The sequence below is a fragment of the Cajanus cajan genome, chromosome 9, assembly GCF_000230855.2.
Source record: "Cajanus cajan strain Asha chromosome 9, NIPB_CcT2T_4, whole genome shotgun sequence".
In the NCBI taxonomy this organism is placed as follows: domain Eukaryota; kingdom Viridiplantae; phylum Streptophyta; class Magnoliopsida; order Fabales; family Fabaceae; genus Cajanus; species Cajanus cajan.
This window is the reverse complement of record NC_138525.1, coordinates 8,848,237-8,869,494: the sequence shown is the minus strand read 5'-3', so window position 1 is coordinate 8,869,494 and position 21,258 is coordinate 8,848,237. Positions and strand designations below refer to the sequence as shown.

General features: G+C 33.6%; 1 protein-coding gene and 1 long non-coding RNA gene across 2 annotated transcripts; both read right to left on the bottom strand.

Annotated features, from left to right (window-relative positions):
• Positions 1-11,621: 11,621 nt before the first annotated feature.
• LOC145952214 (uncharacterized) lies at positions 11,622-12,927 on the bottom strand. Its single transcript, XR_014429890.1, has 2 exons — positions 12,762-12,927; positions 11,622-11,828 (listed from the first exon to the last, which is right to left on the bottom strand). It is a non-coding gene; the product is annotated as an uncharacterized LOC145952214 (long non-coding RNA).
• A 2,353-nt stretch (positions 12,928-15,280) lies between these two features.
• Positions 15,281-16,306, bottom strand: LOC145951920 (uncharacterized). Its single transcript, XM_083064109.1, has 2 exons — positions 16,085-16,306; positions 15,281-15,958 (listed from the first exon to the last, which is right to left on the bottom strand). Exons 1-2 carry the CDS (start codon positions 16,304-16,306, stop codon positions 15,281-15,283), a joined length of 900 nt encoding a protein of 299 aa, XP_082920235.1.
• Between the last annotated feature and the right edge of the window lie 4,952 nt (positions 16,307-21,258).

Here is a 21,258-nt window from a genome sequence, read left to right as displayed (position 1 = left end):
GGAAGACGCTACAAGTCAGAAGGTTGGCACATCACCCGGACAATTGGGTCAACTCCTTTACTTGTCAACCGGTAAACTAAAAGGCCGTTTGACCAAGTAAAGGAGGGGGCAGCTGTAGACCCCTAAAATTGTCCGGGTCGGAAATAAAGCTTGAAGACTCTCGAAGACTGAAGAAGGATCAGCCAGAAGGACTTCCAGAAGGCCCAAGGAGGGTTCTCTATAGGTCTAAGAGGTCTTAGGATAGCTAAAAATAGAAAATAGGAGGAATTGGGACCAATACGGGCTGCTTGGGGACCAGTACGGCCTGTATTGAAGTTTTGAACTTCAATACGGCCGTACTGGACTCAATACGGCCGTATTGAAGATTTGTGAACTTCAATACGGCCGTATTGAGTTCAATACGGCCGTATTGAAGAACAAATTCTCAATACGGGCCGTATTGACCCCAGCGCCCGTATTGCTCCTATTTCCTATAAATATGGCGTCATTTGACGTCAATACACACTTTTCAACCATTTCTTGACTCTCTTATTGAGTGTTCTGGGGTTTTTGAGCAGTGCTCTGCCTTAGGAACCTCTCTGGGAGTCAGGACCGGTTAAATCCTCGAGTTCTGAGCGCTTTGCTTGAGTCTCGGATTTAACCGAAGGGGAAATCTTTTTGATTCCCTTAGTCAAAAATTTTCTTCGAGGAGAGTGTCGAGCGAGCTTGTAGAGGGAAGGAGCGCCGCAAAGCCTCCTAGCATTTATTGAGATTTATAAAAGCACGCTCCAAGAGGTTTTCTTTAATTCCCTCCTTTTACTGCTTTCTGTGTGTTTAATTTAAGCATCATGTAGATATTTAAGATAATAATCGTTCATAAATAAAAGGGGTAATTTAGTAATTTTGTGCTATTATTTGTAAAATAATCCGTCATAGGGAACCCGTTAGGGGCGCTGTGGGGTGCTAACACCTTCCTCACGCGTAACCGACTCCCTTACCCGACTCTGGTTATAATGGCCGAAGTCGATTTTTGAAATCGATTGCCTTAACTTCTTTTTCCAATGTTTTGAGTAAAACATTGGTGGCGACTCCACGAACCCTCCCTTTTTACAAAAACCACTAATCCATGGAGGGTCCCGCTTGGGATTAAATTGGATTGGTGAGACTCTTTCAATAATAAATTGGATAAGATCGACGAGGTCTCAGTTTGAGAACAAGTCGTTCTAACAATCCAATACATTTTCAAACAAAAAATAAAAAGAGAGCTCGACCGTCTTCGCGACCGCCGAGGCCCGTTTGGGCCGGTGGCGACAGAGATGCATCACAATAAACCTCAAAAGATTTATTAGGATCTGGCAAAATCAACACTGGAGACGACGTCAGCTTTTCCTTTAACTCTTGAAAACTCCTTTCACACTCCTCCGTCCATATAAAAGGATGATCCTTCCTGGTCAGCTGTGTCAAAGGCATAACTATTTTAGAAAATCCTTCTATAAATCTTCTATAATAGCCAGCCAATCCCACAAAACCTCTAATTTCAGTAACTGATTTTGGACGCTCCCACCTCAAAATCGCTTCCACCTTAGTAGGATCAACTGCAATTCCTTGTGCAGAAATCACATGACCCAAGAACTTAACTTCAGATAACCAAAACTCACATTTTGACAACTTTGCAAATAAATGTTTCTCCTCCAATACCTGCAAAACTACCCTCAAATGTTCTCTATGTTCTTCCATAGATCTAGAATAAATCAAAATGTCATCAATGAACACCACAACAAACTTATCCAGAAAGGGTCTGAAAATCCTGTTCATATAATCCATGAAAATAGCTGGAGCATTCGTCACTCCAAAAGGCATGACAACATACTCATAATGGCCATATCGAGTCCTGAAAGCAGTCTTTGGTATGTCCTCTTCCTTTACCAGAATCTGGTGATACCCAGATCTCAAATCAATCTTGGAGAAAACAGAAGCTCCCCTCAATTGGTCCATCAAATCATCTATCCTTGGCAAAGGATACTTATTCTTGATTGTCAATTTATTTAACTGCCTGTAATCCACACATAACCTTACACCACCATCCTTCTTCTTTACCAATAACACTGGTGCTCCCCACGGAGAGACACTTGGTCTGATCATCTGCTTCTCCAAAAGCTCCTCAACCTGCTTTTTCAATTCAAACAACTCCGCTGGTGCCATTCTATAAGGAGAAATGGACACTGGTCCCGCCCCTGGTATAAGATCAATACTAAACTCTAACTCTCGCTTTGGTGGTAATCCCGGAACATCATCCGGAAAAACCTCTGGAAATTCTCTAACAACATCAATACTATTCAACAACTTTTCATTCTCTATACTAATAAAAGATAAGATCATAAACCCAAGAGCTCCATTCTTCAACAACCCATCCACCTGTCTATTAGAAATAAATCTCTCCTGTTCATCAGTAGGAAAGATTAATTTCTTCTCTGAACAATCTATCAAAATCCTATTGGCAGAAAGCCAATCCATCCCTAAAATCACATCCAAATCGGATAGAGGTAAACAAAACAAATTCACTTTATAACAACGCCCTTCCACCTCCACTGGACATCTCAAACAAACCTCAGAAGTCAAAATAGACCCTGAAGCTGGGGTAGAAACAACTAGATCCACACACAAGGAACTCACAACTAAATTTAACCTTGCCACGCATTCATAAGAAATAAAAGAATGTGAAGCACCAGAATCAAATAAAATAGAAATATCATTACCATCAATTTTGCCCTTTCCCTTTTACTAGCTCAGATGATGTTTCAGCTTCAACACTTGTTAAGGCAAAAACACGTCCTGCTGCAGTAGGTCGATCCACCTTTTGGTTCTCTCTAGCTGGAGCATTTCTGATATTGCAATCTTTAGCCATGTGACCCACCTTGCCACATTTAAAACACGCATAATTCTTTGTAGGACAGTCCCTCATCATATGTGGGCCTCCACACGTATAGCATCTAACAGCTCCTGTAGTAGTAGTCCCCATGGGTTTCTTATTAGCATTCCCAATCTGAAATTGGGATGGTCTCTTTTGAGATTGTTTCCCCCTTCCAGATCCAGATGATCCCTCTGAACCCTTTGCCATTTTATTTCCTCCTTCAAATCTCTCAACTGTTTTTGCCTTTTCAACTAGAACTGGGAACTCCATAATTTCCATAGGGACAATAGTCTTTTTCAGCTCAAATCTTAAACCCTCACTAAACTTCCTGCATCTCCAGGCTTCAGTGATAGCTTGAGAATAATACCTAGCCAAGTGTTCAAACTTGACCACATACTCTTGTACTGACATATTTCCTTGTTGCAATCTCAAAAATTCAGCTTCCTTAGCATATCTGGCGCTATCTGGAAAATATTTCTCTAGAAATACCTTTTTGAAATTTTTCCAATTTATCACCTCCCCTCTAGCTTCCATCATAGTTTGAGCATCTTTCCACCAGAAACTAGCCTCACCCACCAACATATAAACAGCATAAACTAGCTTCCTCTCCTCGGGGCATTGCATCACCATGAAAATTTTCTCCATCTCCTCAATCCATTGATCAGCAACTTCAGGTCCATTAACACCTGTAAATTGAGGAGGATTACCTTTTCTGAATTCTGACAAGCCCCTATATTCATCAGGTACTTCAGTCCTAGCTGCTTCAGCTGCAGCCCGGTTAGTCTCCATCTGAGCCAACAAGGTATTCTGTTGTCCAATAGCAGCAGCAATTAGCTCCATAGCCTGAGCAATCTGCTGCTCATCTACACCTGAAGAAGGATGAGAATGGTTTCCCCTACCAACCATCCTAATAAAGATAAAAGATCAAGGAACCCATGAGTTTACACTAAAACACATAAGAAATTTCTTTCCAAAATCTATTTCCTCACAACAGGAACATAATAAGACCATTTCCCACAAACCCTAAAGAGGCTCGACCAGCTCTGATACCAAAATTGTAACGACCCACCCTAGGCCGTCACATCAATAACCAACCAAAATAAAATATTATAAAATAAAGAAAATAGAGCAAAAGCCAGCTATGCTAGAGTGTAATTATACAATAACATATAAATTGTTTCCAAAATATATAATATAATCTGCTATGGCAGAGTCACCATCCTTAGTAAAGTTATACAGTAATCCAAAAGATAATATAATTACAATGTCATGAAAACATTAAAATAAGACACCCTAGGTGCTGGTCAAGCTCTAAACCTAGCCACTTCTCAAAGTAGCTATCCAAAAGACTCCTTGCTAACCCAAAGCCTCATACCTGATCTGCTCCCCCACATAGTGAGTTCATCACAGTCCAAACCACATGGAAACATGCAAGGGTTAGCACATATAAAACCAATCATAGTACATCATGATAAAATATCATTAAACAAATATTTATCCACAGTATTTATCCAGACCAACAAGTCATTTCCATTCTAAATTTAAACCAATATATTGTATACACATCCATGCCAATGTATACATATTTTATGATAATAAAATAATCCATAACCAATGTATACAATCCATACCATATGTATACAGATTCCATATCCAAAACAAAGTCACACCACTGTATAATCCATGATGTAACCAACACATCCAAACCAAATGTTGGCCTCAACACCATCCAAACCAAGTGTTGATACGGTGAAACATGTCAGCAACCCATGTCCCACACCTAACCTCTCATGGAAAATATACAGTTGGATTACGTCGTCACGTAACCCTGGTGATCATGGCCACTTCATCCATCGGTATGACTCGGCCTTGCCCCCATACCGGTAGCAAATAGAATACTTAGAGGAGTACTTCAGAATCCACCTAACATCTGAAGTGGTTTATCATATAACCTTTGGAAAAGTTCCACATTGGAATCCTCACCATGGGATTCCCAAATTTCATATTTTTCCAAAGATTATATCCTGATCTCACCAAGAGATCTAATCCATACCATAACCTTACTCCTTTAAGTCCTATTTACTTTTCCAAACCACATACATAGCATATTCCATAATTAAACATAACCATAACCATGCCAATTTGTCAATATAATAATAATATAAATATCCAAAACAACCATCAATTGATCCAAATTATACTATATGAAATGAAAATCTCCACATAAAATAGCATATTAAAATTATACTATTCCTATCATGCTCATATATACTAGATTAATTTTATAAGCACTACCCTTACTTGTATAAACCTGAACTGAAACTCGGGCAGAACCTCCACCTCTCTCCTTAAACAAGAACCGAAACTCGGGCAGAATCTCCTCTACTGGATTCTTCTTTCTCTCTCTCCTCTTTCCTCTCTCTTTTCTCCCTTTCTCTCTCTTCTTTCTCTCTAAAACTTCACTCTTCAAGTTATGAATTTCCTTCAACCCCTAGCCCCTATTTATAGAAATTTTTGCCACCTAACCCAGAACGGCCCGTTCCGAAAATGGAACGGCCGTTCTAAACCCTTTAGAACAACGTAAAATTTTCGACTGGAACGGCCCCGGAACGGCCCGTTTCGAAACCCAGCAGAACGGCCCGTTCTCCTTTCGGAACGGCCCGTTCTGCAAGGAGAACGCCCCGTTCTCCAAGCAGAACGGCCCGTTCTGCAAGGGGAACGCCCCGTTCTCCAAGCAGAACGGCCCGTTCTCCTTTGGAGAACGGCCCGTTCCAGTCCTGTTCTGCACAAACCCAGAACACATATTTTTATCTTTTGGAACGGCCCGTTCCGCTTTTGGAACAGCCCGTTCCAAAATCCGAAAATACCCCAAAAATTTTAATAAAATTACGAAAATGTCACCGATAATTACTAAAATGCCATCAATAATAAGATTACAAAAATACCCCTATACCTTTGAAAATTTACGAAAATGCCATTGATAATTAATAATAATAAAATGGGTATTACAAAATTCATATGAGGGGAAAATGCTTGAGTTAACGCTTTTAATTAATATTTCTCTTAACATGTAACATCTCAAATTTTATTCAATGAAAAGAAATATTTTTTTTATGTGAATAAGTATTTTATTTATGTATTTTACTATTTACGTATACGTATTTTACTATTTATAATTTTGAATATAATAATTAATATTGCACAAGTCCCTCGGGTTTCAAATTTTTAATTATTTTGAATATAATAATAAATAGTGCATAGTAACTTATAATATTATTTTAATGAATAGTGCATAGTGCATAGTAATTTATAATATTATTTTAATGAATAGTGCATAGTGCATAGTAACTTCAAAATTTCTATAAATAGGGGCCTAAGGTTTTGAAAATTTAGAATTCTAGAGAGAAGAAAATTCTGGAGAAATAGAGAGAGAAAGTAAGAGAGAGAGAAGAAGAAAGAAAAGGAGGTTCTGCTCTAGAGCCTTGTTTAAGGAGAAAGAGGAAGATATTCTTCCCTAATTCCGATTTTTTTTTTTAAAGATAGAGAGGAGGAGATTCTGCCCAAATTTCTGTAAACCCAGGTAAGGGGGGAGTGGGAAACCTCGCTTGGGGGTGTGGGAATAATTGTTAAATAGTTTGTTTGTTGGATTGGCTCCCGATCCCTTGCCTGTTATTTATTTCTTTGAATATGTATTATTGATGTGTTTTGTTTTATATCTTATTTATTTACATATTAGAATCTGTTATTTGAATGGAAGGCTAAGCCTCCTAAGTATTTATAAATTTGTAATATGTTATTTAAATGGAAGGCTGAGCCTCTTTATTATTTTATATTACCTTTTAAGCTTCCTACTTTACTTAAAAGATCTTAATATATTATTATTGAAAAATATGATACTTAAGCAACCTCTGGACTGTTGGACTGTTGGACTGTTGGACTGTTGGACTATTGAATTGTTGGACTGTTGGACTATTGGACTATTAAATTGGATTATTGAAATAATTCTTAATTATGAAATGTGAATATGATATGTGTAATATGCTAAAGGTTGAGTCTGTGAATGTATGACATGCATCATGTGCATATATACTCCAGGTGTGCCGCTGAGGCCGCATACCCACGACTAACAAGGTGTACCTTTGTGTCACCCACGATATGCTAACGAGGTGTATGAACACCAGTGATAGGTGTGCCTTCGGGACACCAGTGATGTAACATGATAGGTGTACCTTCGGGTCACCAGTGATGAATTCTGAAACTTCCGTATGGCGCCACATGCATACATTAGTGAGTCAAGTCAAGAAAATCATTATACATAGCATATATGTGATATTGATTATATATGTGTAATATATTGTGTGTGTGCGCTATTTAACTTTTATTTCTATATCTGCAACTGAGTGAGAAGTTTCTCACTCCCTTGTCATTTTTGTGTATATTTAAATTATAATGCAGATAATTAGCATGAGGCTGAGGATGTTGGTGGTGAAGCTTAGGCTTCTGTTTGGGTTTCGCTCTGATAGGATGTGACCTCGGGATTAGCTAGACTTATTGTTAAATTATTATTATTTTTCTTTTGTAATTTTTATGTTATTTATGTTGAAAGTGTGTATTTTTGTCATATTATAATTTTACTAAAAGATTATAAGTTAATTCCTAACTAGGAGGCCCTGCCACCTTTATTGGGATTAATCTATAATCTTTATTTTATTATTTCTTGACAATTTGATACTTACAGTTGAAAATTATGAATGTGCATCTTTTACCCAATGATACTTGCGATAATTATTTTATATTAGAATAAGAAAGAATTTATATATAGATGGTTTATATCTATTGTAATTATGTTAGGGTAGAGGGTGTCACATAACACCTACCTGAAAAAATGCCATTATTTAATATCTCAGTAACTATTAAATTAACATAATTTATTATTATACAATTAATTTAAATAATTTTTATAATATATTTTTAAATATAAAATTATATATTTAATTATATATTAATTTTTTACTTCAATTAATTTATAATTTGTTTACTCTATCAAAATTATACTAATTATAATTTTTTTAATGTTTTTTAAGATATGGTCTAAATTTTATTGAAATTTGTAAGTATGTAATATATATTACATGAATAATTTAAAAAAAATTAATAAAAATCAAGTCATACAATTCAATTAGTGATTGACTAATTTGACTATTAATCCATTGACTCAATATCTTGACTTTTAAAACATTGAATGTATGTAATATTCTAATGTTTTTAGATAACAATATTCTCAACATTATTATTAAGTGTATTAGAATTTTTAGTTATGATAATTATATATATGGATATATATATATATAAAAGAGAATAAGTATAATATTTTCACTATATATATATATATAAATTTTATTATAACATTTTTAGTGAAATAAAATTAAAAAATATTTATTCCTAATTATATAATTATTATGATAAAACAGAATCACCTAATATTTATAATTTTATTATAAATCAAATTTTTACATTTTAGTTAATAAAAAAAATAGTGTTTTATTTTATAAAATTTTATGTTCAATAAAATAAATAAATAAATATATATATATATATATATATATGTGTGTGTGTGTGTGTGTGTGTGCGCGCGCGCGCTAACTAATTATATTATAAATATTACTTACGAAAAATAACTTATTATAAATTTACATGATGTTATAGACATATTAAATAAAATGGTTTAGTGGTTTAATTATTTAAGCTTAAGTACAACATGTGCTGGGTCTTGGGTTCAAATCCTACCATAGAAAAAAAATAATAATAATAACTTTCTCAATATAAATAAGGATGCATATAAGCGTAAATGAAACACAGGATGGATTGTCAGCATCAGGCCATAAATTACGTACTCTCTTACGTAATTATGTGTATTTATTTGTGTTATTTTCCTTGTACATTTATCTAGCTAGGTGTCGCTAACCTCATTTATTTGCTTAACTTATGATTATTTTTATCCATATCAACTATTAAGGTGTTCATATTTTATATTGTTTAATTATTTTATAATGATTGTCATTTTTATTTATATTATTGGTACTCTTAATATATTTTTTTTACATAAATATATTTATTATGAATATATTTTATAATCAATAATAATATAGTTGTGATATTTTGGACTTATTTCTTCATGTATTTATCTTCATAAATATTGTTCTATGGCCATAGAAGATAAAGTTTGAATTATTTATAGTTGGAGGTTTGACCTTGGGAAATTAAATGAGTAAGCATTCATGGAAAAATATTCTGTTGATATTTGATTGATATTACAATAATGCTCATTTATTCTGACTAGTCACTATTAAGATGATTCAAATTTTATTATTTAATTTTTTATATAGATAATCTTGTTCCTTATTTAATTAGTTATATGTATTTAATAAGTGTTCTCATTCCTTAATTCTTGTTTAAAAAAATTAACATATCATGAAATAGATGGATCTACCAATCCTACCTAGTCCTTTCACTTCCGTTATCACTGCAATCTTTCCGGGTACCAGTTGGACCATGAACGCATCTGCCAACACCGTTACATTTCAAGGAATAAGATTGTCATCTTTTTACTTTTCACCAACCCAGCAACATCCCGTTGTCATAGATGGTCAAATAGTAGTCACTTTTTATCTCCCTCCAACCAATCATGTTAACCCAATAGTGAACTTATATCAACCTGATATGCAAACATCAGTGTAGGAAATAAGTAGATTATAAGGATGTACATTATTGTAATTTTTTTTGGTTTAAGATAAGATACAAATATAAAAAGTTATATGTAAGCGAGGGTATGAAAAATAAAATTTTGGTTTATGTATAATGATATTAATTATATAAAATATATTATTATTTTATTAAAATTATTATTAACACGATTAGACGTTACAATGTATATAATTGTAAAAGGTAAAATATACATTTATTAATATAGTGGTCAATGCAATGTTGGAAGGATATATATAGATTTTAAATATAATTATATTTATTTTATTTATATTATAATATATAAAATATATTATGTATATATTGTTAAAATAAAATTGTATAAATATATAGCATATTATTATATTTTAAAATAAGAATATAATTTAATATATTAAATTAATTATTAATTACAATCTAAATATAGAACTTAAATACAACTGATGAAAAAACTATTAAATTATAAAATTATATTACAAAATAATATTATAAATATTTTATTTTCTCAGTAATAATAATTTTGATGTCAAAAATTATAAATATTTATATTTATTATTTAATACATTCAAACTTCATTGAATATAAAGGTGTTATAACAGAATAATTTAGTCATTTTCATATTTTTTTAATTACTGCATTTTCTTTTTTAATTTGTCTTATATACCCCTGAATTATAATAAGAGCATTTATTTATTATAATTTACGTTTCAAATTGTAAAGACTTAATATGAATATATTATTTAATATAATCTCATATTATAAATATTTATTTATTGATAAAAAAAAGTTATAAATATCTATTTTTTGTGTGTAGGAGTTGAAGAATCAACAAAAGTTAACATTAATATTGGAGAAAAATTAAGTTAAATGTAAATTAAATATGTATAAAAATAATTTTCATATTTTAATATATATATATATAAATATATATATATATATATAATTTTTTTGAGAGGATATATATATATATAATTAATTAATTAATGCAAGGTTAATTAAATAAAATGCCAATTAATTATTACATGATAAAAAAAAAAACTTTAACTACAAAAAAAAAATCATAAATCTTTGTTTTGCACCAGAAGCAAAAAGATAAGTACATTATTATTACATGATATATAAATAAACAATTTTTTAGTAATATTATTTAAATTACATGCATGCAATTTAATGGTTATTTAAAAAAAATTATTGTATAAAAGATTATAATTCAGATTGTATTTCAGATTATAATTCAGATTGTATTTCAGATTTCAGAAATTTATAAAATCAATATATACAAAATAACCGACAAAACTTTAATATGCACATAGCATCAGCACATTTAGCATGCAAGAAATATTTATCTCTGGTTAACATAGTTATGTAATCCAAAAGCATATTTATTCTTGATAAGTGGTAACATAGTTATATAATTCAAAAGAAAAGAGATAAAAATGTCATTTAATTTTAGACATGCATTTTATTTTATTTTTTGTCCCATCTTTCTCAAAATTTCATCAAAAATATGTGGAGAGAATAACGAAGAGTCTAAAATTACAATGAAAAAAAAAGTATTTAAAAACATTACATAATAAAATCCGCACGAGCAATACATACATAAAATAACAACATCATGCATTGTGTCATCCAAATTACATAACTTATTTAATTAATTTATTTTATTTACACTAAATTTTCTTAATTTAAAACATGAAGAATTTTGTTAATATATATATATATATATAATTATAAATAACTCCTCATCATTAAAAGAAATATATACAAAACCAAAGGATATTGACTATCCCTCTAAATGTAAAAAAAAAAAAAATTTAAAAAAAAAAGAAAGAGTTTAAGTCATGACAATATCTACACTAATAGCCCCAAAATCACTCTAACTCGTCAAAAAGATGTCTTATGTGACACCCTTACTACCCCAACACATATATTAAAAAATTATAATACATTTAAGAAGGTTAAATTTTCTAAGTTAGTAAAAGGGTTCACATAAAAAAATTCGACAATCACATTAATAGAGATATAAAACATAAAACACAAGAGTTTTACAAATTGTTTTCAAAACAATATTACAGTGCCAAATACACATAAATATTTCATCCTAGAAATCCTCTGCCCCGATGTCACACTATCAGAGCATTCCCAGAATTTTAACTATTGGCATCCTAGATGCCAATCGTAGCTGGATCTTCTTCACCTAAAATATCCACAGTTTATACGGTGAGAAAAGAAAATATCTATATGCAAAGTACATACAAACACATAACAATATAATCTCATAATAACTCATTATTTAATAAAATATTCATAAGCATTTATCTATATATATATATATATGTGTGTGTGTGTGTGTGTGTGTGTGTGTGTCATAATTTATCAACCATTCATCATATTCACATCTCAATTCACAATTACATCAATCCATCACAATCCACTTGAACATTACAATTCATTCATAATCCACACAAATTTCACTATGTCAAGGTCACGCTACCCTTTTTCCAACCTAGGGCCGTGCTCACCCCTGACATAACACTGTGCCAAGGTCACGCTACCCTTTTTAGTAGCCTAGGGCCGTGCTCACCCCTGACATAATACTGTGCCAAGGTCACGCTACCCATCAGCTTAGGGTCGTGCTCACCCCTGGTCATCAGTACCATAATCACATCTCATTCACATCTCAATCACATTCCACACTTCTCATTTCATAACTCAAATTCACATCACGTACATAATTCCACATCACACACACATCACATACACAATAGATAAGCCCAACAAAATGAGGGTTTACACACCCCTCAAGCAATTCACATCAAGATCATCCATTCTTAACGAGTAATATAGCAATAATATTCATAAATTATAATAATCAATAAGATAATCAATTTAATATAACAGTTAAACTCATAATTATTCCAAATTCTAGTTCACAGCATTTATGATTTCTTCTTTCTTCCCAGATCATTATTCCTACAATTTGGCATATCTATAAACCTCAACACATAATTTCAATAGAACTAATGATTCTTCAAATAAAATAATTATAAAATCATAATCCTAAGAAATTCTTCCTCTACCCAATTCCCTCATGTACTCTACATATAAATAATTCCCTTTTCCCCCGTACCTGGATAAGCAAAAACTGAGGCTATATCACAGCTACCTCCCCAAGGCTCCTTCCGTCTAAACAGGGACCGGAGCTAAAACAAGGACAGAACCTCCTCCTCTGGATTTCCCTTGGTCTTCAAAGAGAAGAAGAGGGAAAGAAGAGAGTATAAGAGAAGAGAGAATGAGAATTGAGGGATGGTTTGCAATGGAGAAGTGAAGGGCTATTTATAGCCTCCATAGCACATTAAAAAAATGGAAAATAATGAAAAAATCTTAGACAAAACGAAATGGGATGAGTTGGATGCCATATTCTTTTCCGCACCGATTTTTGACCACCGAAGTTGACCTTCTAGACGGCCGAATTTGCGCATAGCTACTTCATGAAAGTTTTAGAGTTTGCTCTTATCTTTCCATAGCCACCAAGTTTACATCATTTGGACAATCACAGCCCAAGTTATGCCCCAAAAACCGAGACTTGTCAAACAGCCCAGCGGAAAACGATTTTAACAAATAAAATTCCGATTTTGACCTTCTAGACGACAGAATTTGAAAATGGATTCTTCATGAAAGTTGTAGGGTTTTCTCTTAGCTTTTCATTGCCACAAAGTTTGCATCATTTGGAAAACTAGAGCCCAGGTTCTGTCCCAAAAACCGAGGCTTGCCAGTCAGCCTAGCGAGAAACGAAAAAATACACAACTATCTAATTAAACCCAACAACACACATATATTTCTAAAGCCTACAATTAAGCATAAATGAAGTGTGAATTAGCTACAATTGAAGTAAAAGATACACAAAATTATGACCAAATACCATATAATAATAATAATAAAAACTGGGATGTTACAATTCTTCCCCCCTTTTAAGAAATTCGTCCTCGAATTTCCGAAACGAAGAGGTTTGACTATGACTTGTTCAAGATTCTTCCTAAACTTCCTAGGAAAACCCACAAAAGTATAGACACATTATCTCATTTTCAAACAGGGAGATCTAAAGGCTTCAAAAGTCCTAAAAAGCTTTTGATGTTCTGTCTCAGACTTATACTATATTAAACACAACATCCTCTACTCCTCTCTTCACTTAATGCTACCACGCTTCTACTGTGTCACTCTGATACACCTTAGTAGCTCCTAAATGGATGCTAAGAGTACTCTTATGTCCTCCCTTTAAGATCATCTTCCAAAATTCAATATTACTTGGCCATAGATCCTATCATGGATCCCCAGAACACCATCAACTTCGACTCGTAAAGGGCTATTTATACCCATACCAATCCTCTCCACTTGGTTCACTAAGCAAGGATCTAACTCCTAGGCTTCTCTAATCTCGTCCATTAATTCATTAGTCACTTTCAACATACTAAATTCAATGCTCCTAAGGGTGAGCTCACACATCATGCTTAAGTCTTTAAGTTCTTTTAATCAAATCCAACCCTTAAATAATAATATATTAGTGATCATCGTAATCAAGGCATCTGTCACAATATTGATATTACTTCTATAATCATCTATAAAGATCAAGCACCTAAGTATATTAACTAAAACACATATCAAATCACTCCCTCTACAGCCAATTCAAACCCCTATCCATCACCTTATTCTCATATCTTGTCACCAATATGAATCAACTAATTGTATTTCTCCAACTTCTCTCAATGATCCACTTGTTACTTGAGTCATACCTAGTTTTTCACCACTAGGAGTAATCTCACAAGTCAGACTTAAATCCCTAAAATGATCCATCTCTCTAATCATAAGGAAAAATATAAAGGTTTCCTACTCAAAACATCGGTTACCACAATAGCTTTACTTAATTAACAACTAAGTTTGAAATATTTATCCTCTAAAAATTTAAGCTATCTCTTTTTGTCTCATATTTTAACTTCTTCAGTCAACAAATAATTAAGGCCCTATCGATCAATAAATACCTCAAGCTTAGAATTATATAGGCAATGTCTCTAAATTTTACACCTGTAAACTTAAGTCATAAGGTAATCTCCATGATGAGTTTTTAATTGTCTAGAATCTCAAGCCACTATCTTTCGTTCCTGCATCAACACTCTACTCAAACCTATTTTAGAAGCATCACAATGGACCACAAAAATCTTACTAAGATCAGGAAATACTAAAACAGGTGTACTAGTCAACTTTTCCCGAAAAACTATCTTACTATCCCATACAAACACAACTCTTTTCCTAGCCAAACTTGTCAAGGGTAATGTTAACTTGGAAAATCCCTCTATGAACTTTCTCAGTATCCAGCCAATCCAAGGAAGCTCCTAATCTCACTAGCTGACTTAGAGGCAAACAAATTTAGTCAACTATGAATTCTCTATCATCAATAGCCAAGGGACACTTTGGACAGATATTAGAAGTGATCACTGAACCACTAGTGGGTGTCTCTGCTAGCAGTTTAAAAGATAAGGGAGAAACAGGTAATTTAGACACACACGTGATATAAATGAGTGAGTCGCACCGGACATATAAAATGATTAGAGAGGTTCCATTGATGAAACACATACCGTGGATGAAATCTTTGGATTAAGTAGCTTCAACACCACTCAAGGCAAATACTCTTCCTGTGGCTCTAGGCTTGCTAGCGCTCCCTTCAACCTCTGTTGTTTCTTTCTTATTCTTGGGGCACTCCCGAGCTTTGTGTCCCTTCTCGTAACAGTTGTAACATGTTATCACTCTTGGTACCCAACACTCATATGCCTTATGACCTGGCTTCCCACAGTTGAAGCAATTATCGCGTGGAACAGAACCCTCACTCCCCCCTTTTGATGTTTGTCCAACCATTGGAGATTGACTCTTTCGTTGCATCGAATCTTGATTATTCACCTTAGAACTTGAATTCCCAGTAGACTTGGTGTAAGGTTTACTTTTACCTAAAGCACTAGGATTTGTGGTACGTATAGGACCTCCAGCTCCCTTGTAATAGTCAGCATGTGCACGATTGTCACGGTCGTAAATTCTACTCTTGTTGACAAGAGTCGGGTAGTGATAAATTTCTTGATAATTGATTGCTGTTTTTATCTCGAGGCGAAGGCCATTCACGAACTTAATACACTTAGCCCTTTCGCCATCCTCACCATGGTAATGAGTACAGTAGCGAACCAAGGCATCAAATTTTGCAGCATACTCTGCCACTGTGTCATTCCCTTGCTTTAGTTCAAGAAATTCAACTTCCTTCTGGCTTCTTACATCATCCGGGAAATACTTCTCAAGAAAAACCCTCTTGAAGTTGTCCCAATTCAATTGCATTTCTCCAGCAATCATCCTTTGAAGTGCTCCTTCCCACCAAAAATGGGTATCAGCAATCAACATGAAGGTAGCCAACCTCACTTTCTGAGTGAAAGGACACTCCATGGCATTGAAAATCTTTTCGATTTCCATTAGCCAGTTCATCGCAACATCTGGGTCATATCCTCCTTGGAAAGTAGGTGGATTATTTCGTTGAAATCGCTCTAACCAATTAGGAGCGATTTCAGTCCTATAGTTGTTACTTACAGCTTGTGCTAATGCTTGAAGAGCATCAGCAATTGGACGATCATTCCTACCAGCCATAATCTAAGAAAATAGTACACAATCAAATAAACAACAGAAATAAGGAATCATCATACTAGCATTAGTGTACTAACATTTCACAAAATACCTTAACCATTCCAAACTCACTTTTTTCCACCTTAAACTCATATTCAAGCTTTCCATTACAATCTTAGACCAAAACAGCTCACAAAGGACTTAGAGAATAAAATTTACATACTACCTAAACCATAAAGTTAACATGCAAGCACCAATACTCAAGGAACATTCCAATCTCTCATCAAAATATCAAAACTCCAATTCTCAAATACAACCACCTTTGATTCAATTGCTTACTACTATAGATTCCTAAATTTCATTAACCGTAAACTCTTAAATCATCCAAATCTAAGGTCTTTTTACGTAAAAAAGTATCAAACAAATAAGAAATTATGAAAAGATCAATCAAAAATAGCATCATCAAATTATATCATGTCTATCAGACAAATCTTGAGAATACAATGCACACAAATAAACAAATAAGAACATAATTAATCATCTCATTAGCACATCAATCAACTCATCACATTATTAATCTACCAAACAAGCATAGTAGACTTATTACTCACGGCCGATTGGATCAGCCTGCTCTGATACCACTAAATGTGACACCCTTACTACCCCAACACATATATTAAAAAATTATAATACATTTAAGAAGGTTAAATTTTCTAAGTTAGTAAAAGGGTTCACATAAAAAAATTCGACAATCACATTAATAGAGATATAAAACATAAAACACAAGAGTTTTACAAATTGTTTTCAAAACAATATTACAGTGCCAAATACACATAAATATTTCATCCTAGAAATCCTCTGCCCCGATGTCACACTATCAGAGCATTCCCAGAATTTTAACTGTTGGCATCCTAGATGCCAATCGTAGCTGGATCTTCTTCACCTAAAATATCCACAGTTTATACGGTGAGAAAAGAAAATATCTATATGCAAAGTACATACAAACACATAACAATATAATCTCATAATAACTCATTATTTAATAAAATATTCATAAGCATTTATCTATATATATATATATATATGTGTGTGTGTGTGTGTGTGTGTGTGTGTGTGTGTGTCATAATTTATCAACCATTCATCATATTCACATCTCAATTCACAATTACATCAATCCATCACAATCCACTTGAACATTACAATTCATTCATAATCCACACAAATTTCACTATGTCAAGGTCACGCTACCCTTTTTCCAACCTAGGGCCGTGCTCACCCCTGACATAACACTGTGCCAAGGTCACGCTACCCTTTTTAGTAGCCTAGGGCCGTGCTCACCCCTGACATAATACTGTGCCAAGGTCACGCTACCCATCAGCTTAGGGTCGTGCTCACCCCTGGTCATCAGTACCATAATCACATCTCATTCACATCTCAATCACATTCCACACTTCTCATTTCATAACTCAAATTCACATCACGTACATAATTCCACATCACACACACATCACATACACAATAGATAAGCCCAACAAAATGAGGGTTTACACACCCCTCAAGCAATTCACATCAAGATCATCCATTCTTAACGAGTAATATAGCAATAATATTCATAAATTATAATAATCAATAAGATAATCAATTTAATATAACAGTTAAACTCATAATTATTCCAAATTCTAGTTCACAGCATTTATGATTTCTTCTTTCTTCCCAGATCATTATTCCTACAATTTGGCATATCTATAAACCTCAACACATAATTTCAATAGAACTAATGATTCTTCAAATAAAATAATTATAAAATCATAATCCTAAGAAATTCTTCCTCTACCCAATTCCCTCATGTACTCTACATATAAATAATTCCCTTTTCCCCCGTACCTGGATAAGCAAAAACTGAGGCTATATCACAGCTGCCTCCCAAAGGCTCCTTCCATCTAAACAGGGACCGGAGCTAAAACAAGGACAGAACCTCCTCCTCTGGATTTCCCTTGGTCTTCAAAGAGAAGAAGAGGGAAAGATGAGAGTATAAGAGCAGAGAGAATGAGAATTGAGGGATGGTTTGCAATGGAGAAGTGAAGGGCTATTTATAGCCTCCATAGCACATTAAAAAAATGGAAAATAATGAAAAAATCTTAGACAAAACGAAATGGGATGAGTTGGATGCCATATTCTTTTCCGCACCAATTTTTGACCACCGAATTTGACCTTCTAGACGGCCGAATTTGCAAATAGCTACTTCATGAAAGTTTTATAGTTTTCTCTTATATTTCCATAGCCACCAAGTTTGCATCATGTGGACAATCACAGCCTAAGTTATGCCCCAAAACCCGAGACTTGTCAAACAGCCCAGTGGAAAACGATTTTAACAAATAAATTTCCGATTTTGACCTTCTAGACGACCGAATTTGAAAATGGATTCTTCATGAAAGTTGTAGGGTTTTCTCTTAGCTTTTTATTGCCACAAAGTTTGCATCATTTGGACAACTAGAGCCCAGGTTCTGCCCCAAAAACCGAGGCTTGCCAGTCAGCCTAGCGAGAAACGAAAAAATACACAACTATCTAATTAAACCCAACAACACACATATATTTCTAAAGCCTACAATTAAGCATAAATGAAGTGTGAATTAGCTACAATTGAAGTAAAAGATACACAAAATTATGACCAAATACCATATAATAATAATAATAATAAAAACTGGGATGTTACATCTTATGATAGAAATCTTCATAAATTAATAAGAGTCCTTTTCGTGATTAGAATCCTCATTGTCATTAACATCATCAGTATATTTATTGGGCATCTAAGAACTGTTAGAAGAATTTTAAGGATTCAATCATCCATTTTCTAAGTATACCTAGATTATAGATGAGTGTGAATAAAGGACAGCTGAACTTTAACTTCTTTTTTTTTTTCATAAGTGAAGTAAAAAAATAATATGTTTATAAGTATTTAAATATTATTTATGATCACAAGATTCGATCTTAAAAGTGTAAAATATAAAGATAATTAAACACATAATTGTTAAAAACAAATATTAAATGTACAATACAGTCATTGGAAATTGAGTTATTCTCAAATACCAGCATGCATCAAAAAATGGATTAATAATAGTGATGCATTATAAATAAGCTCGTGAAAGAGAAGTATAGATTAATAATTTGATCTTGAAATTTCAATGAAATAAGATTGTCACTATATGAAGTGTCATAAAGTGGAGTTGTTGAGACGTCAAATCAAAGTGGTGTTATAAATGATATTAATGTTGTAATGTAGTTAGTAGACTGGAACAGGACGTTCCCAGATTAGAACGAGCCATTCCAAACTACTAAAATAACAGTGTTTTATTAGCCTAGAATGGGTCGTTCCCAAACTGGAACAGGTTATTCCAAACTACTAAATAGGCCTGTGAATCTTAGACTAGCACGGGTTGTTCCAAAGTGGTCATTGTGAGTTAAATTTAACTCCAGAACGGACCATTCCGATTTTAGAACGGGTCGTTCTAAACGTGCCAGAACGGGTCGTTTTGGTTTCAGAACGGGTCGTTCTGCATGTGAATTTTACACATGATGCAGGAGCCCAGAACGAGCCGTTCCAGATTCGAAACAAGTCATTCTGGCCATTCCATATTTCTATAAATAGGACTTGTGGGCAGTTGAGGAGAAATGGAGGTTTTAGAAAGAAGTTATAGAGAGAAAGACTTTGGACTAAAAAACTTACTTTTGGAGGGTTGAAGTTCAAGAGTCAAGCTTTGGAGGATATTTCTTCTTCTTCTTCTTCTTCTTCTCAGATTCTTGGCTTTTCAAGCCAATCTTAAGATAAGGGAAGCTAGATTGTAGAGTTTTTTGGTGATGCTTTTGTGATGAAGATGAGATGTAAATGAGATGTATGTTGTAGTTAAGTTGTGAAGTTGTTTACATGTTGTTTATTGTTAAATTATTAATAAGTCGATAGGTATAAGTTGAAGTGGTTTATAAGTTGTAAAGTTGTATTAGGATGTATGTGGAAAAGTTATGTTGTTTAAAGTTGTTAAAGTTGAGATTGATGACTATAGTTGTTTATTGTTGTAAAGTTGTATAATTTTCCTATTGTTGTAAAGTTGTTAAGATGTCTATTGCTATAAAGTTGTTAAGATGCCTATTGCTGTAAAGTTGTTAAGATGCCTATTGCTGTAAAGTTGTTAAGATTTCTATTGCTGTGAAGTTGTTAAGATGCCTATTGTTGTAAAACTGTGATGATGAGTTGTTGATCACTAAGACTATGGGAGATGTTTTCGAAGTTGTTCATCCCATTGTGTGGATTGAGATAGTTGTGGTGCTCTAAGAGCCCAATTTGTTGAAAAACCCTCCTTGGGAAGTTGTCCCTTGGAGTGGACGTTGTGTTGTTCTCCTCTAGGACTTAGTTGATCTCATGTGTGAACAAGGTCGAGGCACACGTATACAAAGTGAGCACGATATAGGGGCCAGGCCGAGCTATACTGATTACAAGCGGCCAAATTTTTATTGTTGTAAAGTTGTTATGGTGTCTATTATTGTAAAGTTGAAAAGTTGGGGACATATGGTGAAGATATATGTCCTATGTTGAGATACATAGTACTAAGGAGATAAGTTGAATGTTGTTTTAAAGTTAAATCCCTTAGTACTTTGTGGGCGACATGGAAGTAGTCGATCCATGTCATGGTTGATTGACCAATTTGAGTAAGGTATTGGAGATGTAGTCTTTGACTAGGTATTGGAGGGTGCGTGGTACTAGGAGGACAGTGGGTGGGCTAACTCCATATGTGGATTGGTGATGTGATAAATCATGATTTGATATGTATCTTTTCCTTTAATTTAGCTATTTTACATTCCATCCATGGCTAATTATAGGATTTAGATAAATATGTGTGTTGTTGGGCCTAATTGGATAGTTGGGAATTATTATTCTAAATTTTGCTGTTTTTGGGCTGATGAACATGTCTCGGTTTTCAGGC